This window comes from Delphinus delphis, chromosome 10 (assembly GCF_949987515.2).
Source record: "Delphinus delphis chromosome 10, mDelDel1.2, whole genome shotgun sequence".
NCBI classification, from domain to species: domain Eukaryota; kingdom Metazoa; phylum Chordata; class Mammalia; order Artiodactyla; family Delphinidae; genus Delphinus; species Delphinus delphis.
This window is the reverse complement of record NC_082692.2, coordinates 61,047,390-61,064,384: the sequence shown is the minus strand read 5'-3', so window position 1 is coordinate 61,064,384 and position 16,995 is coordinate 61,047,390. Positions and strand designations below refer to the sequence as shown.

The following is a 16,995-nucleotide window of genomic DNA, read 5'->3' as shown; positions in this document are numbered from 1 at the left end:
CCTGCAGGGCCCCTTTTCTGCAGGAGCATCTGTCCTCTAACTGTGAGCGTTGGCTGAGAACAACCCACAGCTGTCCCCTCCCTTGAAGAACTGTCCTCAGCCTGAATGGCAGCCTCCTCACCGTGGAGGGCTACACTCCCTTTCCACATGTCTGACCGACAGATTTACAGAAACTGGGCCTCTGGCTTTCAGACGGGGCAGCTCTGTGATAGATTCATGCTCTGGAGATCCCCGTGGCTCCAGCTGATGTCTGATGTGGGCTCAACTGAGACCCTGTCCTTGCTCGGCTCCTCCTTTTGCTCCATGCTGTTTCCGTTTTTCCTTTTCCAGAGAGCACTCCCCCACTAAATCACTTAAATAAGAATCCCATCTCAGGCTCTGCTTCTAGGGAACCCAACTTAAATAGATATTCCTTCCCGTTTTCCTGAGTACTTCCGTCTACCAACCCACGTCTTTTTCACACCCCCCTTCCCCCCATCTAAAACTGCCTGGTGTCTCCTCACCCCCTGAAAATCTGGACTTTTAACACTAGAAAGTGTTTCTAAAAAAGCTTTAAACACTGTAGTTCTAGCACGACTCATTTATCAGCTAAACACAGTGCACAGTTTGCCAGTTTACCCTTTATTTGGGTCTCAACTTAGATGTTCCTTTCTTCAGGAGGCCATTCTTGATACCTCCAAAGCACAACAGAGCCTCTCCACACTCCCACTTCCAGACTGCCCATCTCACTAAGAAATTGCTTGCCTTTTGACCTGTCTCCTCTGAGGCCACAGGATCCCAGACAGGTGCCAGTCCCAACACAGCCCTGCCATACAGCAGGGCCACTCACCCAGTATTTCTTAAAAGAATAAGCTATTTCCACTCAACAAACATGTGAACCCCTAGGGCTTCTGCACACTTCACATGACCTGGACTTGGTAAAAGAAGCAACAAAAGGATATGAATGGACTGAAATTCTAATGGCTAAACTTCTGATTGAATTGAAAGGCCCCAAAATGAACAAGGCACGTTTGGCACTGAAGCGGTAGATTGTTCTCTTTTTGTTCAACACCATAAATGTCTGCAAAAAAAACCAAACACAACAGGAATTACATGCAGTGACCAAACAATATTTATCATGAGCTCATTCAGAGAAAATTCGGTGGAACCACAGGTTGAGTCATGGCTTATCTTATTATGATGACTGTAGCTTCTGACTGGAGACCTGTCTTCTGAAGCCAGAGGTACTTTCTGACCAGCCTACACTGTCACTCTGGAAGCCAAGAGATCTCCCCATGTGGCTTGGGTCTCACTCAGAGTCCCAAGACTCTGATCTATTGAAAGTCATCCCTCACTCCCAAAATAACTGTTGAGCTGTGGACTGTTCACCCAGTGAAATACTCTGGAAGCCCCAGAAATGAAGCGCATGGGCCCTGCAAGTAAAGAAAAAAGAGGTGAAGAGTAATAACTGGGTCAAACAAAACCCTCTGATTTGTACTCCATGGTATATATTTATGGAGATAAGAACTAGAAGAAAACTTGAAGAGACAGAAATAGAATTGAACATTCACACTCGGCAGATTATTTTAAATTATTTTGATTACTAATGAAAACTTTGTTGGCACAACATTGTAAATCCATTATACTTCAATAAAAGATAAAATTAAATAAAAACTTTATAATGAATCTTAGAATAGTCAGGTACCTAGAGAGTTTATATTGTTATGCCTGAGCTGTGCTACATGAAAGAGTCTGCCATTCACTTCTAACCTTGAGGATTTTCAATAAAAAATCATCACAGTTCCCAGACTTGCTCTCCCATTCCCCCCACCTCCCTGGACATAGGCAAATCTGCCTGAGGTTCTCGACTGGCAGGGGAGGGCCTACAGAAGGCAATGGAAATGTGTGTGGTTGTTTTTGGTTATCTGTCACAATCACTGGAGGCTCTACTGGCCTGTAGTGGGTACGTCCTGGGATGCCAAATCCAGGACAGACACACCAAATGGTGCACTGTTCACCCAAAGTGTCCAGTTGGGCCCCACTGAAAAACACCAAACCTGCACCTGTTTCCTCCTTGCATGTCTTCCTGGCCTCTGGGCCTGAACCCGCACCTGGACAACAACCAATGACTCACAAGCTTCTAACATCAACCCTCAGACCTCTCCCTTTCCATTTAACTGTCATCTGGCTGCCCCCTTATATGTCCTGATGGCTGTTACAAAAGCCTTCATAGAACTAGGGTCATTCCTGTCTTCTGTGTCACTGCTCCTTTCATATTTGCAGAAAAGTACTACTTGACATGTAATCCAGCATATTCTCAGACAGGAAAGACAGGTCTTGTCACCCAGGCCCAGAAACAGTGGGGTAGCTGCCGCCTTGGTTGAGATACCAGAACTTCAGCCACTGCCAAACATCAGCTTCCTTCACTGAGTTGCTGGAACTTACTTGTCTGCTGGCCATCTGGCTGCAGGGAAAATGTGGACTAGGATATTTTCTGTTTCCTCCATAACAAAATGAAATCTTTAAAAGCTATGAGCCCAGGAGTCTAAGACTCACTTTGGGGATTCTGTGCCCTTCCTTTGGAAAGAAAGACGATTTTAGGGCAGAGAGCAAACCTCTTCCTAAGGTGGGTCACCCAGATTAATAGGTGGCATGATATGGCTCTACTTCTATGCCCTTTGATTTTTTTTGAATTTAATTTAATTTATTTTTTTATACAGCAGGTTCTTATTAGTTATCCATTTTATGTCCTTTGATTTTGATATTTTATTAATGCCTCCTCTGACTGCTTTAAATATTTCAACTAATGGTGTATTTAACTACACTTGCCAGGGTTTTAATGATTTAAACCTGTCTGCTTGCTGACACATCTCCACGCTTTTCCTTGTAGCTCTTCAAAAATGGAAGCTTTGAAAAGAGAGGAAGTGACCTGCGACTACAGAAAGAGCCCTTGGGTTTGAGTTCCAGCTCCACCACTAACTAGCTGTTTGACCTGGTATAAGCCACTTCCCCATCAAGGCTTTGTCTCCTCATCTGTAAGGTGAAGTGCAAATGACACCACACATAGCTCACATGACTGCTGAGAGCACTGACGTGTTAGGTCATGGGTGTGCAGAGCTCTGAACAAGTATCATGTCTCCTGATTTAAAGGGAGGACCCAGGCTGAGAAGAGATGGTCCTAGAATATCCACCCCAGCTGTATCAGAGCCTGTCCTCCCAGGACTGTCCGCAAAACACCAAGCTGCTGCCTACCTCCTGGATCTCCTACCTAGCCTAGAGGCAGAAGGAGGCCTCCAGGAGTTATCTCACCTCCAACTACTCTGCCTCCTAGAAGCCCCTGGAATTCTGGGGCATTAGGAGAAGGAGAAATATTGGAGTGTTTTTGTTCCTTCGTCTCTTTTCCCCTTTTTTGTCCTTCCCACTCATACCCAGCTTTCTTCCATCACACAATCCCCATTCGGCCTGGTAACCCCAAGTCTGTCCAATTCAAGGACATACAAACCAGGCAATCTTTCTTTGGAGAAGTCAGTTTCTCATGGGTGCCAGAAAAGGATGCTCTCAGCATCCCATATTTTCCAGGACTTGCCCCAAACTCCCCAGCTTCCTTCCTTCCTGTCTTCAGTCTGGCAAAGTCGGTTTTCCATTCTCTGCTGGATCACACAGTGAGATGATGATGGCAAGGTCTTCTGAGTCTTTCCTGAAAGGGGATGGTCTGTAGAGGACTTTCCTCACTGCCCCAGGCTTTCAAACAGCCATGAGAAGAGACTGAGCTCACGTTTCCTCATCCAGGAACCCCTTTGAGGAACTTTTACTAGAATTTCCCTACATCTAGGTAGATAAAACAGCAAGCTTATCACATATTGGCATGGAGTTTACATGTAATCTGTATGTGCCTACTTGATTACAATATTCTTAAACTTCACTTATTGAGCTCCTCTTATGTGCCAAGTGTTGGTCTAGGGCTCTGACCTTCATAAATCTCATTTAATAGCCTAAAAAGCCTATTGCCTAAGAGTTTTTCAAGGTAAACTCTAGTTGCTGAAATGGACATTCATGGACAGTGATATTAATTCTTCATATCAGTATAATGCCTTACAGTTTATAAAGTTTTACAGTTTTTAAAGGCTCCATAGCATGCCTATGTTGTAATGTAGGGAGAGCAGGCATTATTCCCATTCTACTGATTAGAAAAGTGAGAATGAGTGAAGTCATTTACCCAAAGTTATAAATCCAATTACGTGAAATGGCCTACACCCAACTTTTCTGACTGCTAGTCCAGTCCTCTTTCCTGACACCATCTTATGTTTTCTCTGTTCTCCTTTTACCCTTCTGCTGCTCCTCGTCCTCATTCATCTTCTTTTCCAAGACATGCATTATTACAGAGAGAAACTTAGTACTGAAAGCCATTCTCAGGACTGTGAAAGCAATGACAGCGAGTGACAGCAAAGGAGAAGTGGGGTCTGGCCTCTTTATACCCTGAGATCAATATTTGGAGATCCATGCAATGCCAATTACAGCTGGTGGTTAGAACATGGTTAGAACACCCCAGCCTCCCCACAGAGGGTACCTTATGATTTCTGTAGAATGGGTCCAAGTCTTCCAGGGGCTTCCCTATCAGCTCATGGGGAATGTCACCATAGAGCATGGGCAACTTTCTGGACACCTTTAGGTCAAGCTGAGGTCGAGGCTGGGGTTCTGCTGCTGTCTGGTCTTTGGACTTTTTTTTCTCCTTCTGGATGGCGATCCGCTTCTTGATTGCAGCCAAAGAGTCAGGAGTGAAGGGGCGGAAATTCCTCGCATCTGGGAAGATCACCGGGCAGCACCTGTCATCCATCTTCCCCCTTCAGGGCAGAGACAAGCAGCAGATCCTCAGAGAGCTCTGGGAGGTAGAAAATTACACTGTCTGCCCTGAGATTCCACTCTCCAAGGACCATATCATGGGGTCTACAAGAGTTGAGACTGAGGTGAGGGGGCCTGGGAACTCATTAGCTGTGGAGAAGGTCAGAAGATGTGACCACTATTGTGGATATAAAAAGAATTTTGGGCATAGGCGAGACCAAAGCAGGACATTATTCCTGGAGGACCTGGAAATAGGTGGGAAGCTGAGTTCAGGGTCAATGAGCAGAAGAAGCTCAGCCTCTAAAAATGAGACCCAAGCATCAAGGAAGACAGTAAGACTGAACCAGCTGAACTGCTGAAATGGGACCTGCAGATGGTAGACAAGTGGCTGCAGTGTGAACAGGAGAGGAAGGAATAGGGAATCAAGTGGGCCATAGTTGGGGGTTGTAAAATCAAAACTATGAGTGCATGAGTCTTCACCTTTGGTCGGCAAATTTCTCGAAATGTGACAGGATGGAAACAAAAGAGACATAAACACAGGCATGAACATTTACACTAACATCTATGGTCCTTTGCCAGCTCCCTAACTTCTGAGACCCAGACCTGGCAGAAGTGAGACCCCAAGAAAGCAAAAAGCATTTGCCAAAGCTAATAGGTCACTCTACCATGGGAAAATAGCTCTCCCAGCCCCTATCCCTGACAGCCCTTTCTACAAGGACTTTCTCTACAGACTCAGGCTTAAAACTAGACTCTGAGAAAAAGCAGTAGTGTTTAAGTTGAATGCATTTACTCCCCATGCCAGGCATCTTCTTCCTTTCTAATTTACTGAATGCCAATCTAGGATTGACTCCCACACCACTCCAAGGAATTACAATGGGGAACCCAACACAGGATTGGTTTATTCATTCGACAACCATGTGCTCTGAGCCTGTTCCAGGCACAGTGCTAGGCACTAATGGTGAAAAAACCTCAGTCTCTCCTCCAGACCCTACAGTTACACTGCCTGCTGTAGTGGAGAAGACAGATAAAAGACATGAAATTACAGTAGAGTAAGACAAATGCTACTATAGGAAATAAATAGAGGGTGCTATGTCTGTTCATAGGATAAGCATCTGAGCAGTTTTGCAGAATCAGGGATGGCTTACCGAAGCTTTAATGTCTCAGCTGAGACCTGAAGGAGATGTAAGTCTCAGAGAAGAAAAAAACGGACATTAGAGTGTTGCAGGGGGGAGGAACGAGCATGTACGAGGACACTTGGTTGAAAAAGAACGTGGTGTCCATCAACAGGTTTTGTTTGCCCAGAATGGAGATTGTGAGGAGTGGAATGGTCAGTCAGCATTGGAGAGCATGTGGGGGCCTGTAATCCTTAGTAAAGATCATGGACTTCACCCTGAGGGTAGTGGAGTGTTACTGAAGGGTGGGTTATTACTATTATTATTATTCCAGAGGAGCAACACTATCATTTTTTAAATATCCCTCTTACTGGTGAGAATGAATAGGCTTGGGATAGGGGAATGAAGGAGTTGGGAAGGCCAGAATAGGAGAAATGAGCCTGGAAACTGTTGCAACAGGTCATAACCACTGAGGATGACCTAATGGAGTGCATGGATTTGAGAGTCACTTAAAAAATAGCCTTGACAAGTGACTCATGGGAAGAGAGGGATTTAAGGGACAGGAAGGAGCCAAGGCTCCTGGCTTCGGCAAGTGAGTCAACAGTGCCACTCGCTCAGATAGAGAGCACTAGGGAAGGAAAAAGTTTTGGGGGAATAGATTCAGATTAAAACACTTGGAGTTGAAGCCACTGATGGGACCTGCAAGTGGAGAGAACCGGGAAGCACTAGAATACAGAGAAATCACAGCTTACACATGTTAGCCTCTGAAAAAAAGCACATAAGAAAAAAACAAAAACAAAAAACATAGTCAAAACTTCCCTTGCCAATCCCTTAGGGAGGTACCATATTGAAGAGGCATCCCAACTCACTGGTCAACAAATTCAATAGAACCTCTTTCTTCAGTGAAGAAAGTAGCTGGATTCTGTTTAAAGGCCACGATAAGGGCAACATATGTGTCTTTAAACACACTAAGGGTAATGCAGTACTCACAAGGTGTGAGCCATATGTCAACAGAAACCAAATATGGGACCATAGATTCAATGCATTCTGTCCTGCATTCATTCAGTGTCAAGATCTTTATGGATGTCAGGGTCAAGATCTTTATGGATCCTCCTGGATAATGGAATTGGCCGTACTATTTAAATTACTCTCTCTCCTCTCCTCTCCCCTCCGTTCCTCTTCCCTTCTATTTCTTCCCTCACCGCTCTCTCATAAACATATGTAATTGAATTTGTATAAATGAAGTGAGCATATAATAAGACTCTACTGAATTTGGCCCTAGAGCTCATAAAAGATATTTAAGACAGCATGAAGTCTTTTGCAGTAAACAGCATATGAATGTTAGTTGATCCTATAAAATGGATGAGCCAGGAAAGACCCTGGATGGCAAAAACTGGACCTTATGCTAAGTTGCAGCAAGAAATCCAGTGGAGGGCTGCTGCCATAATAATGAGACTATTAAAGAAGAAACTGGACATTCTGGCCCTGCTGTTCTGACCCTGGGGTATTTTGACTGGGTCCTTGAGGAAAAGAGACTTAATAAAAATAAATAACACAAAATAAAACTGACAACTCCTGAAACTGCACATGTCAAAATTTGTTATAGATGGGGACTTCCCTGGTGGTCCAGTGGTTAAGAATCTGCCTTCCAATGCAGGGGACACGGGTTTGATCCCTGGTCGGGGAACTAAGCCTCGGGGAACCTAAGCCTGTGCACTGCAACTACTGAGCCCGTGCGCTCTGGAGCCCGAGTGCCACAACTAGAGAGAAGCCCACGTGGCTGCAACGAAGAGCCCGCATGCTGCAAAGAAAGATCCCACATGCTACAACTAAGACCTGACACAGCCAAAAAAATTAAAATTAAAAAAAAAAAACTGGTTTATTAACAGGTAAAAAAGAAAGGTAATTAGAAATTCCATGGAAACAAAATGTTCTTCAGAAAGTCACATTTTACATATGAAGCCAGCTAAATGATCTGAGCAGCCGACAGAATATAATAACAGGAAAAAAAGAGAGTCCACTTGACCCTGACACTTCGAATGTTCTCTTTCATGCAGCAGAAGGTCAGTGACATCAGAGTCCAGCCCCTTCTTTATGGGCCCCAATATAGTACTTGGTTTTAGAGACTAGTAGCTACAAAATCTTTATATCATAAAGGTTATATATTAGTTTTTGATTTTTAGCAATCTGATACATAAAGCAAAATTAATTATAATTACAGAATAGACTTCAAATGTTATCAATGTTATAAAATTCTGCTGCAAGCTGGAGTTGGAGAGAAAAGGTGAGGGGAAGCTCAGAGGCACCAATTTCCTCATCTTAAACACGTGGAGAATTAAGACATTCTATGGAAGGTCAACGGATCAAGCAATACAAGTATAAGTCTATCCCTTAAAATTACACAGGTAATCAAGTGCAAAACCAAATTAGAAATATAAGGAAAAAAAACTGGAAGGAATCATGAGAAAGGCAGAAGGTTTACTGTCAATAAGTTAAATCCCTCATCGCACATAGGGGCAATTCAATATTTTTTACTTAAACTTGATAAATCAAGAAATAGAAGAATAAGAGAATTATTTAGAGTTAAGTGAGACAATGACCAGAAGACTGAAAAACTGAAATGGTTAACAGTGCGACTGGATATATAGGTGATGGTGGAGACATTTTATTTTTCATGTTATATCCTTCCCAACATTTTTTCCTCCTGACCTATTTGAATTATATGCACGTATGTTACTCCCATAGTATTGCGAAAGGATTGTAAAAATCCTTCAAGGGCTCAAAACATCCTCTAATTCAAAATAGAGAGTTAAAATAGAGAATCAAAACAGAGAGTCAATATCAGGTATGAAGACAGGCTCTAAATCTCCTTGAGTCAGAAAGGAAGCAAGCTTAATCTCAATTTGCAGTCCTAAACCAGGAGGCCAGCAACATGTGAATTATGACTTGACACAGGGCAATCATGGGAGACAGGGAGGCCTGTGAGAAGGCTCTGCCAGACCTCCATCAGGTGATGGGCTAGACTGGCAAGGGAGGTGGGGAGCCATCTGTCAGGGCCTCTGAGGACCAGCCTGTGTTCAGCAGGCTCACGGGCCCACTCCCACTAAATAGAAAGTAAACAAACACTCATCTAGGAACGAAAGCCAAAGCCTCACTTCCTTAAGCAGAGGCCCTAAATTCTTTGGGAATTCACTCTGTTAAGATTAGGTAGCTCTGAACCTTACTTCAAATCTATAGCTTTATAGAGGTATTTAGATCTGAATTCCAATCATTCATTCACTCATGTGCTGGGTGCTGGAAATGCAAAGTGATATAAAACACCATCCCAGCCTCAAGGGTCTTACAATGGTGTGGGGAATCAGGTAAGTTAAGGACAAAGGATGAAACCACGCAATGAGTGTGGCTACACTAGGGGAAGCACCGGGTGCTGTGGGAGCCCAGAGGAGGGCATTGTTACAAAGATGAAGTCATGGAGCTGAAAGGAAAGAGGGAAGAGTATGCATGTGTGAAAGCACTGAGGGTAGCAAAAGGCTTTTGTTTCTTATTTATGACTTTACCTATAATTACAAAAGCTACATAACCTTACTGTGCTGGCCATTTTCGGTTTGCCCTACAGGTCTCTCCCCATCCTTCTCCACCCTGCTCAGTGCCCATGAAGCTGATCCACATGGACCCCTCACTGGGGTCCCCTGAACTCTGGCTTCTGGTTGAGTTTGGCCAATGGGAGGCACCAGCAAGAGACCCAGAAAATAGGGGAGAACGAGGTTGGAGACTTCTTTCCCAACTCTCTCCCTGATGGCTGCACGCACCACAGCTCCTATCAGATGGCCCATCCACAAAGCTTCTCCTCCAGTTATACAGCACCTCCCCCTGCCCCTTCAGATGCAGGGTGTAATGGCTCCCCACTCTCAGCACACCTGAGAACGGCACTGTCACTTGCTTCTGTTACTGTAACTCTGCCTGAACTTTTGTAAAGTGTCCCTTCAATAAAACATCCTCAAAATGCCCAGTTTGAATGTGCCATCTGTTTCCTGCCAGGGCTTGGGCTGATAGAATCATCCATTAAATAAAATTTAGAAAACAAGACAAGGAAATGATCACGCACCAAAGCCACCTAACACATGCAAATTTTAACATTTTGGTGTATTTCTTTTCCACAGTCTTTCTGTGGATATATTTACATAGCTGTCATTATGATGGGTATGCAATTTTACCCTATGAACTTTTCAATTAACATATCACAAACATTTTCACAATGATAGACGTCATTTAAGGATGTCTACCTTGTTCCAGGCAAAATTATTATCTCATTTAATCCTCAGAGCAACCTCATGAGATAAATATTATCCTTGGGGGATTTCTGAAAGGAAATATTCGTCTGGTGAATTCTTCTCCTAAGAGGCAGAGATTTTAACCTTACATCTTCCTTTGACTAGTGTTTCTCTCTAACTTTCTCTCCAGGTAAGGAGCCAAACTGGACAACCTGACCCTTAAACTTTACCCTAAGCAGTAAGGGGAAGTCACAAAAGGATTGCAGCTGCACAACCAGAACCTTTTGGCATGGATCTGGTCCACACAACCTAAAATGCCAAAGGCCCATACTGAGGTTAATAAGAGTTCTGAGCCATAGGCTAAGCACTGTCAAACACTTTAAATGGATTATCTCTCATAATTTCCCAAGAGAGCTACAGCGTAGATATTATTATATCATCCACATTTTACAGAAGAAAACATTAGGGCTTAGAGAAATGGAGACACTTGCCTATGATCCCGTAAGTGCTGGAGAATCTCAGTCCCAAACAGTCACTACCATGCAATTCCACCTACCTGCCTAGTTCTTCATACTCAAACTAAGACACCCCTTCCTGAGAGAAGGGAGTCAGGAGGAGAAAGCCACACAGCTTCCAGCTGGGCTGCACTGGGTCGACGGCACCCTCACTGTGAGTGACATTCTTCCCTGGACATCAGCCTCACCACCACCGCTCCATTCATGTCACTCCCACAGGCATTCCACTGGTCCCACCATGACACCCTCCCACTCATCCAAGCCAGACAACCCAATGGTGGATATATCCTACAGGATGCCCCTTCACCCATTTTGGGTGGTGGTCTGCATAACAAGTTCCTAACTTTGGTGATTCATAAGCTATGTACGTTAATGTGGATTACAAGAATATATATTCTTCCTCCTTCATAAATCCCATAAGAAAATCAGAAAGAAAGCGAACTTGAACAGACTTTAACACAGTTTGATCTCAGTCCAAAGCCAATCCCAAGATTAAGCTGCTAGCTCTTCAGCAAAAAACAAAAACAAAACAAAAACAAAACCCTTCATGTACATCAATTTCTGATTAAGTTCATTGGCCACAGGGAATTCAGAAAATATTTGGGGGATTTGCACCATAGCCTCAGATGGACACAAGACTTGAGCACATCATTTCTAGAAAAGTCCAATTTCTGACACAAAGTCCAGGGTTGCAAGCACCTACCAGGCCAGCCAGCCAGCCATCTCCTGTCCCCATGCCCTCATGCCCTCTCAGAGCATTTGAAAGGAGGAGAACCACCTGATGGACCCCATCACCTGAGCCATGTATCCTATACCTGGTCTCTGCCTCTGATTTGAGCAGGAAAAGGTTACAAAAGGCCTGTACTCTGTCTTGATGAAAAAAACAGAGCAAGTTCCATAGTGGCAGGTCCAGCCCTGAAAGGACAGAAGAACAGGGCTGCCCCCAGCCCAGAGGACTTACCTGCCTCCTGGTAAGGTGGCTCCAGGCAGCAGCCCCTGTGGTACCTCTTGAAGCTCTCCACAGAGCAAGTCTCTCGCAGAGTCCAAGCTCCTGCTCCTGGCAATTGAAGCCTTTCTGGGAGGGGCAGCTCCAAAGCTGGGTGGAGAGCATAGAGGAAGGGAAATGGGAAGAGAGCCAAAGTGATTTTAAAGAATCGTGTAGGAAACCCTGTAACCGGAGAGTGACTGAGATGGTACTTACATTTATACTTTGGAAGCATCTGCCTTTAATCAGTGCTTAATCTAACTCTGCAGAAAGCATCATTAATAAAGAAACAGGTTGTTTTTTTCTTTGGCCTCATCCAAGTGGGTGAGAAAATACGGAAAAGTCTATCTGAAAAGCCATGCTGTTTCTGCATTCAGCTTAGCCTGCAGGCCAACTAACTTGGGGGCTCTAAGGTCTCATCCCCCAGGACCTACCAAGTTCCACAACGTGAAACTGTTCACAAGACATCCATTCAGCTCCTCCTTCTTTCTCTTCTCTTGTGCCATCAACACTGGGGTTCAGACCTATGAAAATACATGCTTGCCTATATGTTTGTCATAAGGGACACCAAGAAGACCCCTTGGCTACCAAAGCAACCCCACAATGGACATGTCACCAAACCCAAACTCTCCCATGTAGGCTTCTGTTTTGTTAATTCTTGGGGAAAAATGCAATCTTGCTGGGCAATGTCATACCATAAGCTATTTTCAGCCATTGCCACCTTACAGAGGCTGGCTGACAGCCAACTGAGGTAAAGGATACAAGATGTGTGTTTATAAGGAAGCATGAAGTAGGAAGTAGGAAGTAGGTGTTGAAAGGAGTGCTGGATTGGAATCACAGGCAGATTTGGGTCCTGCCAGAAGGGGCATTGAATACTGGTCAAAAGAACTGGGCTCTACCACTCTAAGCTGTGTGATATTGGATGGATCACTCCATTTCTCTGAGCCCTTATTTTCTCCCTATAAAATGGGATAATCTTCCAAATCTCCTTAGTCTTAGGAAGCAAATGTGATAATAGCTGTGAAAACACTTTGCAAACACTAGATATAAGTATCTTAATTTAAGAGAGAAAAGGCCTGGTTGCTTTTCTACCTCTACTGACTCAACACCTAGACCCCATGGAGAGGATGAAATCACAGACATGGGATGGGATTAGTACCAGGCCTGGCACAGTGTATATGACCCGACTTTTTAAGGCAGTGATCAGAAATTCTAAACCCTTGTTTGATTTTAGGGTGACTCTCAGAATAAAAGAAGATCAAAGAATAGAAGAAGTGCTTAGAGTTAATAAGCATTTTTTTTTTAATAAGCATTTTTTAGGTGGATAAAAACGTGTGCATTTGAAGAGGTAAAGGAGGCCTCTAAATCCATTATCTTAAGAGGCCTTGGCCTTTTTTAATATAAACTCTTTGCAAATATTATTTTCCTAAGCTATTAAGTCAGATTCAGACTTCCCAATCTGAAGTTTCAAAGAATCTTTCTAGCTCCATCTTCAAGGAAGTGAAAATGATTCCAAATGTAAGGACTGAAGTGACTAAGAGTAAGAGAAACACAGGCCGCCTGAGCACTATGGGGCTTGCATTCAGGACTTTCCCTAGATTCACGTCTCTTGTGGAGAACTTAGGGAAGGCAAACACGCGTCTGAAAAATGGAGCAGAGCACCTGTGCTGGGACTTCATAATGTAAGATGCCAACGCCAGAGCACCCACATTTGCATCCCTTGAGCCATATGGCATCGTCACCTCCCTCGAGTGCTAGCAGGCAGCAAGACCTTGCCAGTCTCAGTCCCACCATCTGATAAGCTGATCAGTTTCAGCATCAGTGGTCAAGGTGGTGCATCAGCTTTAGTAGCAGCCATGCCTTCCATCTGTTGATTTAGCAAAGATGACACTGAATCTCCACTATTGCAGAGCACCTGGAAATACCAAAATAAGACCTGGGCCCTTGAGCAGCCTGCAGTCTCTTTATGAGAAAGAAACCTGTCCAAAGAACTATAAAACAAGAAAGGGAGCATCAAGGGGCTGCAAGCAAGATGCAAACAGAGGCCTTCGCAGCATAGAGCAGAGAGCAACTCATTCCAAGAAGAGATGGGATTTGAGCTGAGGCTCAGAAAATGAGTAAGAACTCTATGTGAGAAAGTAGGGCTTTCCAGGAAAAGCATGAGCCAGGACACACAGGCCTGGAAGGATAGGACATGTGTAGAGAATCTCAAGTGGTTCCATGGGGATAGAAGAGGAGGAGGCTAAGATAAAAGGATGATTTGCATGGCCTTGCATACCACTTGGATACTGATGAGTATGAACTTGAACTTGTATTGAGTCACAGGCATGGCACTAGCACTGTCTTAGGCTTCTGATTATTTTATGAATAACCACCAAGTCCTGTTTCCCTAATATGCACCATGGCTGTAATCACACTGACAATCAGACATCCATGCAAATGAACAGATGTTAATGAGTGATGCTGAAGGTGTGATGTACACCACAGCAGAAGGTGAGAGCAGCCAAAGGGAACAGGACATTTTGTGGGGAAACTTGGAATGAGCAAACCAAGGAGAACTAGCTGTGACTGATGCTGAGGACACAGCTCTGAGGAAGTCCAGAATCCATTTCCTAGCATGCACTTGCCTTTAGGATCCTAAGGGAGGTTCCTAGATAGTTCCTTACAGAAAACATGCTTGTTGAGGACACAGTTTCATGATCTTGTTCACTGCTATGGCCCTATGCTTAAAAGAGTACATATTTAATAAGTGTTTAATAATTATTTATGAATGAATAAAAGAACTGCTAACCTCACAGTCCTTTCTGAAACCCAATGCAGGCTCCTCAATCCTGTCTGTCTGGTTCTGGGAAGGAAGCCCTGGCGTGTCCTGCTCTGTAAGATCTTGCTCTTCACTTCCATCCTTCATTTCCAGATGTACAAGCCCTTCTAACCTCTCACTGGACTGTCACAATGGCCTTCCCAACGGACAGTCTGCCCCAGCCCCTTCCTGGTAGACTGTCCCACGCACTGACCACTCCTCTCCCAGCCACATCCCTCTTCTCTGTTCCCTGCCTCGCTCAGTACAGAGGTATAGGTATATACAGAGGTACAGGTATTGCTAAAGCTGCCTTCCTCTTGCCTTTCTTCTTGCCCCTTCCCCCAATCCCTCCATTTCTCAATTCCTGATGCTTCCACAAAGCTTTCATGACCATGCTATCCCTCTGTGAGCTTCCTCTACATGGTTAACCATCAATATTCCAACAGCGCAGTATATCACATACCTTCGTGATCAGCTCCACACCATTTCAAAACTATTTTAATCTATACTCGTACTTTCATAATTCATAATCAAATGAATCTTTTGCCTTTTACTAAAGATTCATGTGGAGAGGGACAAGTATGACTGTTGCTTCCATTTTTTGAGGGCTTGTGGGAATAAGCAAGCCTAATATTCCTGTGTATAAAAATAGACCTAGGGCTTCCCTGGTGGCGCAGTGGTTGAGAGTCCGCCTGCCGATGCAGGGGACACGGGTTCGAGCCCTGGTCTGGGAAGATCCCACATGCCGCGGAGCAACTGGACCCGTGAACCACAACTACTGAGCTTGCGCGTCTGGAGCCTGTGCTCTGCAACAAAAGAGGCCGCGATAGTGAGAGGCCCGCGCATCGCGATGAAGAGTGGCCCCTGCTTGCCACAATTAGAGAAAACCCTCCCACAGAAACGAAGACCCAACACAGCAAAAATTAATTAATTAATTAATTTTTAAAAAAAACCATGCCAGGGAATACTAAAGACCTTCTAATTGATAATAAAGAGAACTTTAAAAAAAATAAAAATAAAAAAAAAATTAAAAAAAAAAAATAGACCTAGCGAGGGACTTTCCTGCTGGCCCAGTTTGTAAGGCTCGGTGCTCCCAATGCAGGAGGCCTGGGTTCAATCCCTGGTCAGGGAACTAGATCCCACATGCATGCCGCAACTGGGAGTTCACATGCCACAAGTAAGGAGCCCTCCTGTTGCAACTAAGGAGCCCACGTGCCACAACTGAGACCTGGTGCAACCAAATAAATAAATATTAAAACAAACAAAATTATTTTACATACTACCTTTGTGTTTTGGTTTAGGTTCCTCCAAAAGCATTAGACAAGTACTTCAGTGAAAGAGTTTGTTTGGGAGGTGAATCACAGGAAACAGGAGTGAGGGAGAGAGGAATAGAAAGCTAAGAAGGAGGAGAAGCCAACAAAGGGTGTGCACTTCAGATGATTACAGATATGGCAGACTGGGGCTCAGCCTCTCTGGGGAGCTTCTGAGGAGCTATGCAGAATTTACTTCAGAATTAGGAGGCTGGGCATTTGTCCTCTAGCTTACATCCCCTATTGGCTGAGGGTTGTCCACAGGGGCATTATGGTAATCAGCCTCTAATATAGCCCCAGTGACCCTTACCTCTGATACAGTATTCATGTTCTTGTGTGGTCCTATCCCAAACTGAACAGGTATAACCAACATGATATTGCAGAAGTGACAGTGTGTAATTTGGGAGGCTTGGTCACAAAAGGCAATGTGCCTTCTCCCTGGATTGCCCCTCTGGAGAGAGCTAGCCACCATGCTGTGAGGACACTCAACCAGCCCTGGGGAGATTCTGCATGGGGAGGAACGGAGGCCTCTTGCCAAGAGCTGGCACCAACTTATCAGCCATGAGAGTAAGCCATCTTGGAAGCAGATCCTCCAATCTCAGTTGGGAGTAACTTCTCTCCATCCTCCAAATCTCTGGGCTATGCTTGCTCATGGGCTGAGAGAGCTCCCGTGGCTTTGGAGAAAGCACTGAGACAGAAAAGCCAAGAGAAGCAAGACAGACCCTTGAGGTGGGATGCTTAGTACACAAGAGCTGTCCAGCACAGCTTTAGCTGAAATCAGAGGTAGTCTGACGGAATGTGTCAGGAGTACCGAAAGCATCTGCTATGCTAGGAAACTTCCTAAAAGATGGTTCCTGTGTATTCTTCTTTCCCCTCCACAGGGTTTGCCAAATGGTTACATACATGTAGGTTGTGAGCAAGGCTTCAAAGCTCAGCTCATGAGATCTCCTGCAACACAACAGCAAAAACTGCTCCATCCTCTAACTCCTATCGTTCACTTCTTGTACCTATATTTAGCGCTTAGTTCACTGCTTCCATTTTCTGATATGTATTTTTCAGGATCCTTTTAGTTGCAAGTAAGAAAATTCTAACCCTAGTATACAGTATAAGCAAAAAATATTTTATTGGCAGGGAACAGGAGTGTCATACAGAATCCAAGGGAAGAGAAGCTGCTGACTCTCATG

At 44.3% G+C, this 16,995-nt stretch overlaps 1 protein-coding gene and 1 pseudogene across 1 annotated transcript in view; one reads left to right on the top strand and one right to left on the bottom strand.

Moving 5' to 3' along the window:
* Positions 1-16,995, bottom strand: part of SCN11A (sodium voltage-gated channel alpha subunit 11) — a 130,669-nt gene that overhangs the window by 66,092 nt on the left and 47,582 nt on the right. The window contains exons 4-6 of the mRNA XM_060022322.1: positions 11,678-11,812; positions 4,547-4,820; positions 942-1,060 (exon numbers count right to left, since the gene is read on the bottom strand). Of these exons, the coding sequence (XP_059878305.1) occupies positions 942-1,060; positions 4,547-4,813 (386 nt within the window). The 5' untranslated portion in view covers positions 4,814-4,820; positions 11,678-11,812. The remainder of the gene's footprint in view (positions 1-941; positions 1,061-4,546; positions 4,821-11,677; positions 11,813-16,995) is intronic.
* Positions 15,007-15,129, top strand: LOC132433020 (U5 spliceosomal RNA; annotated as a pseudogene).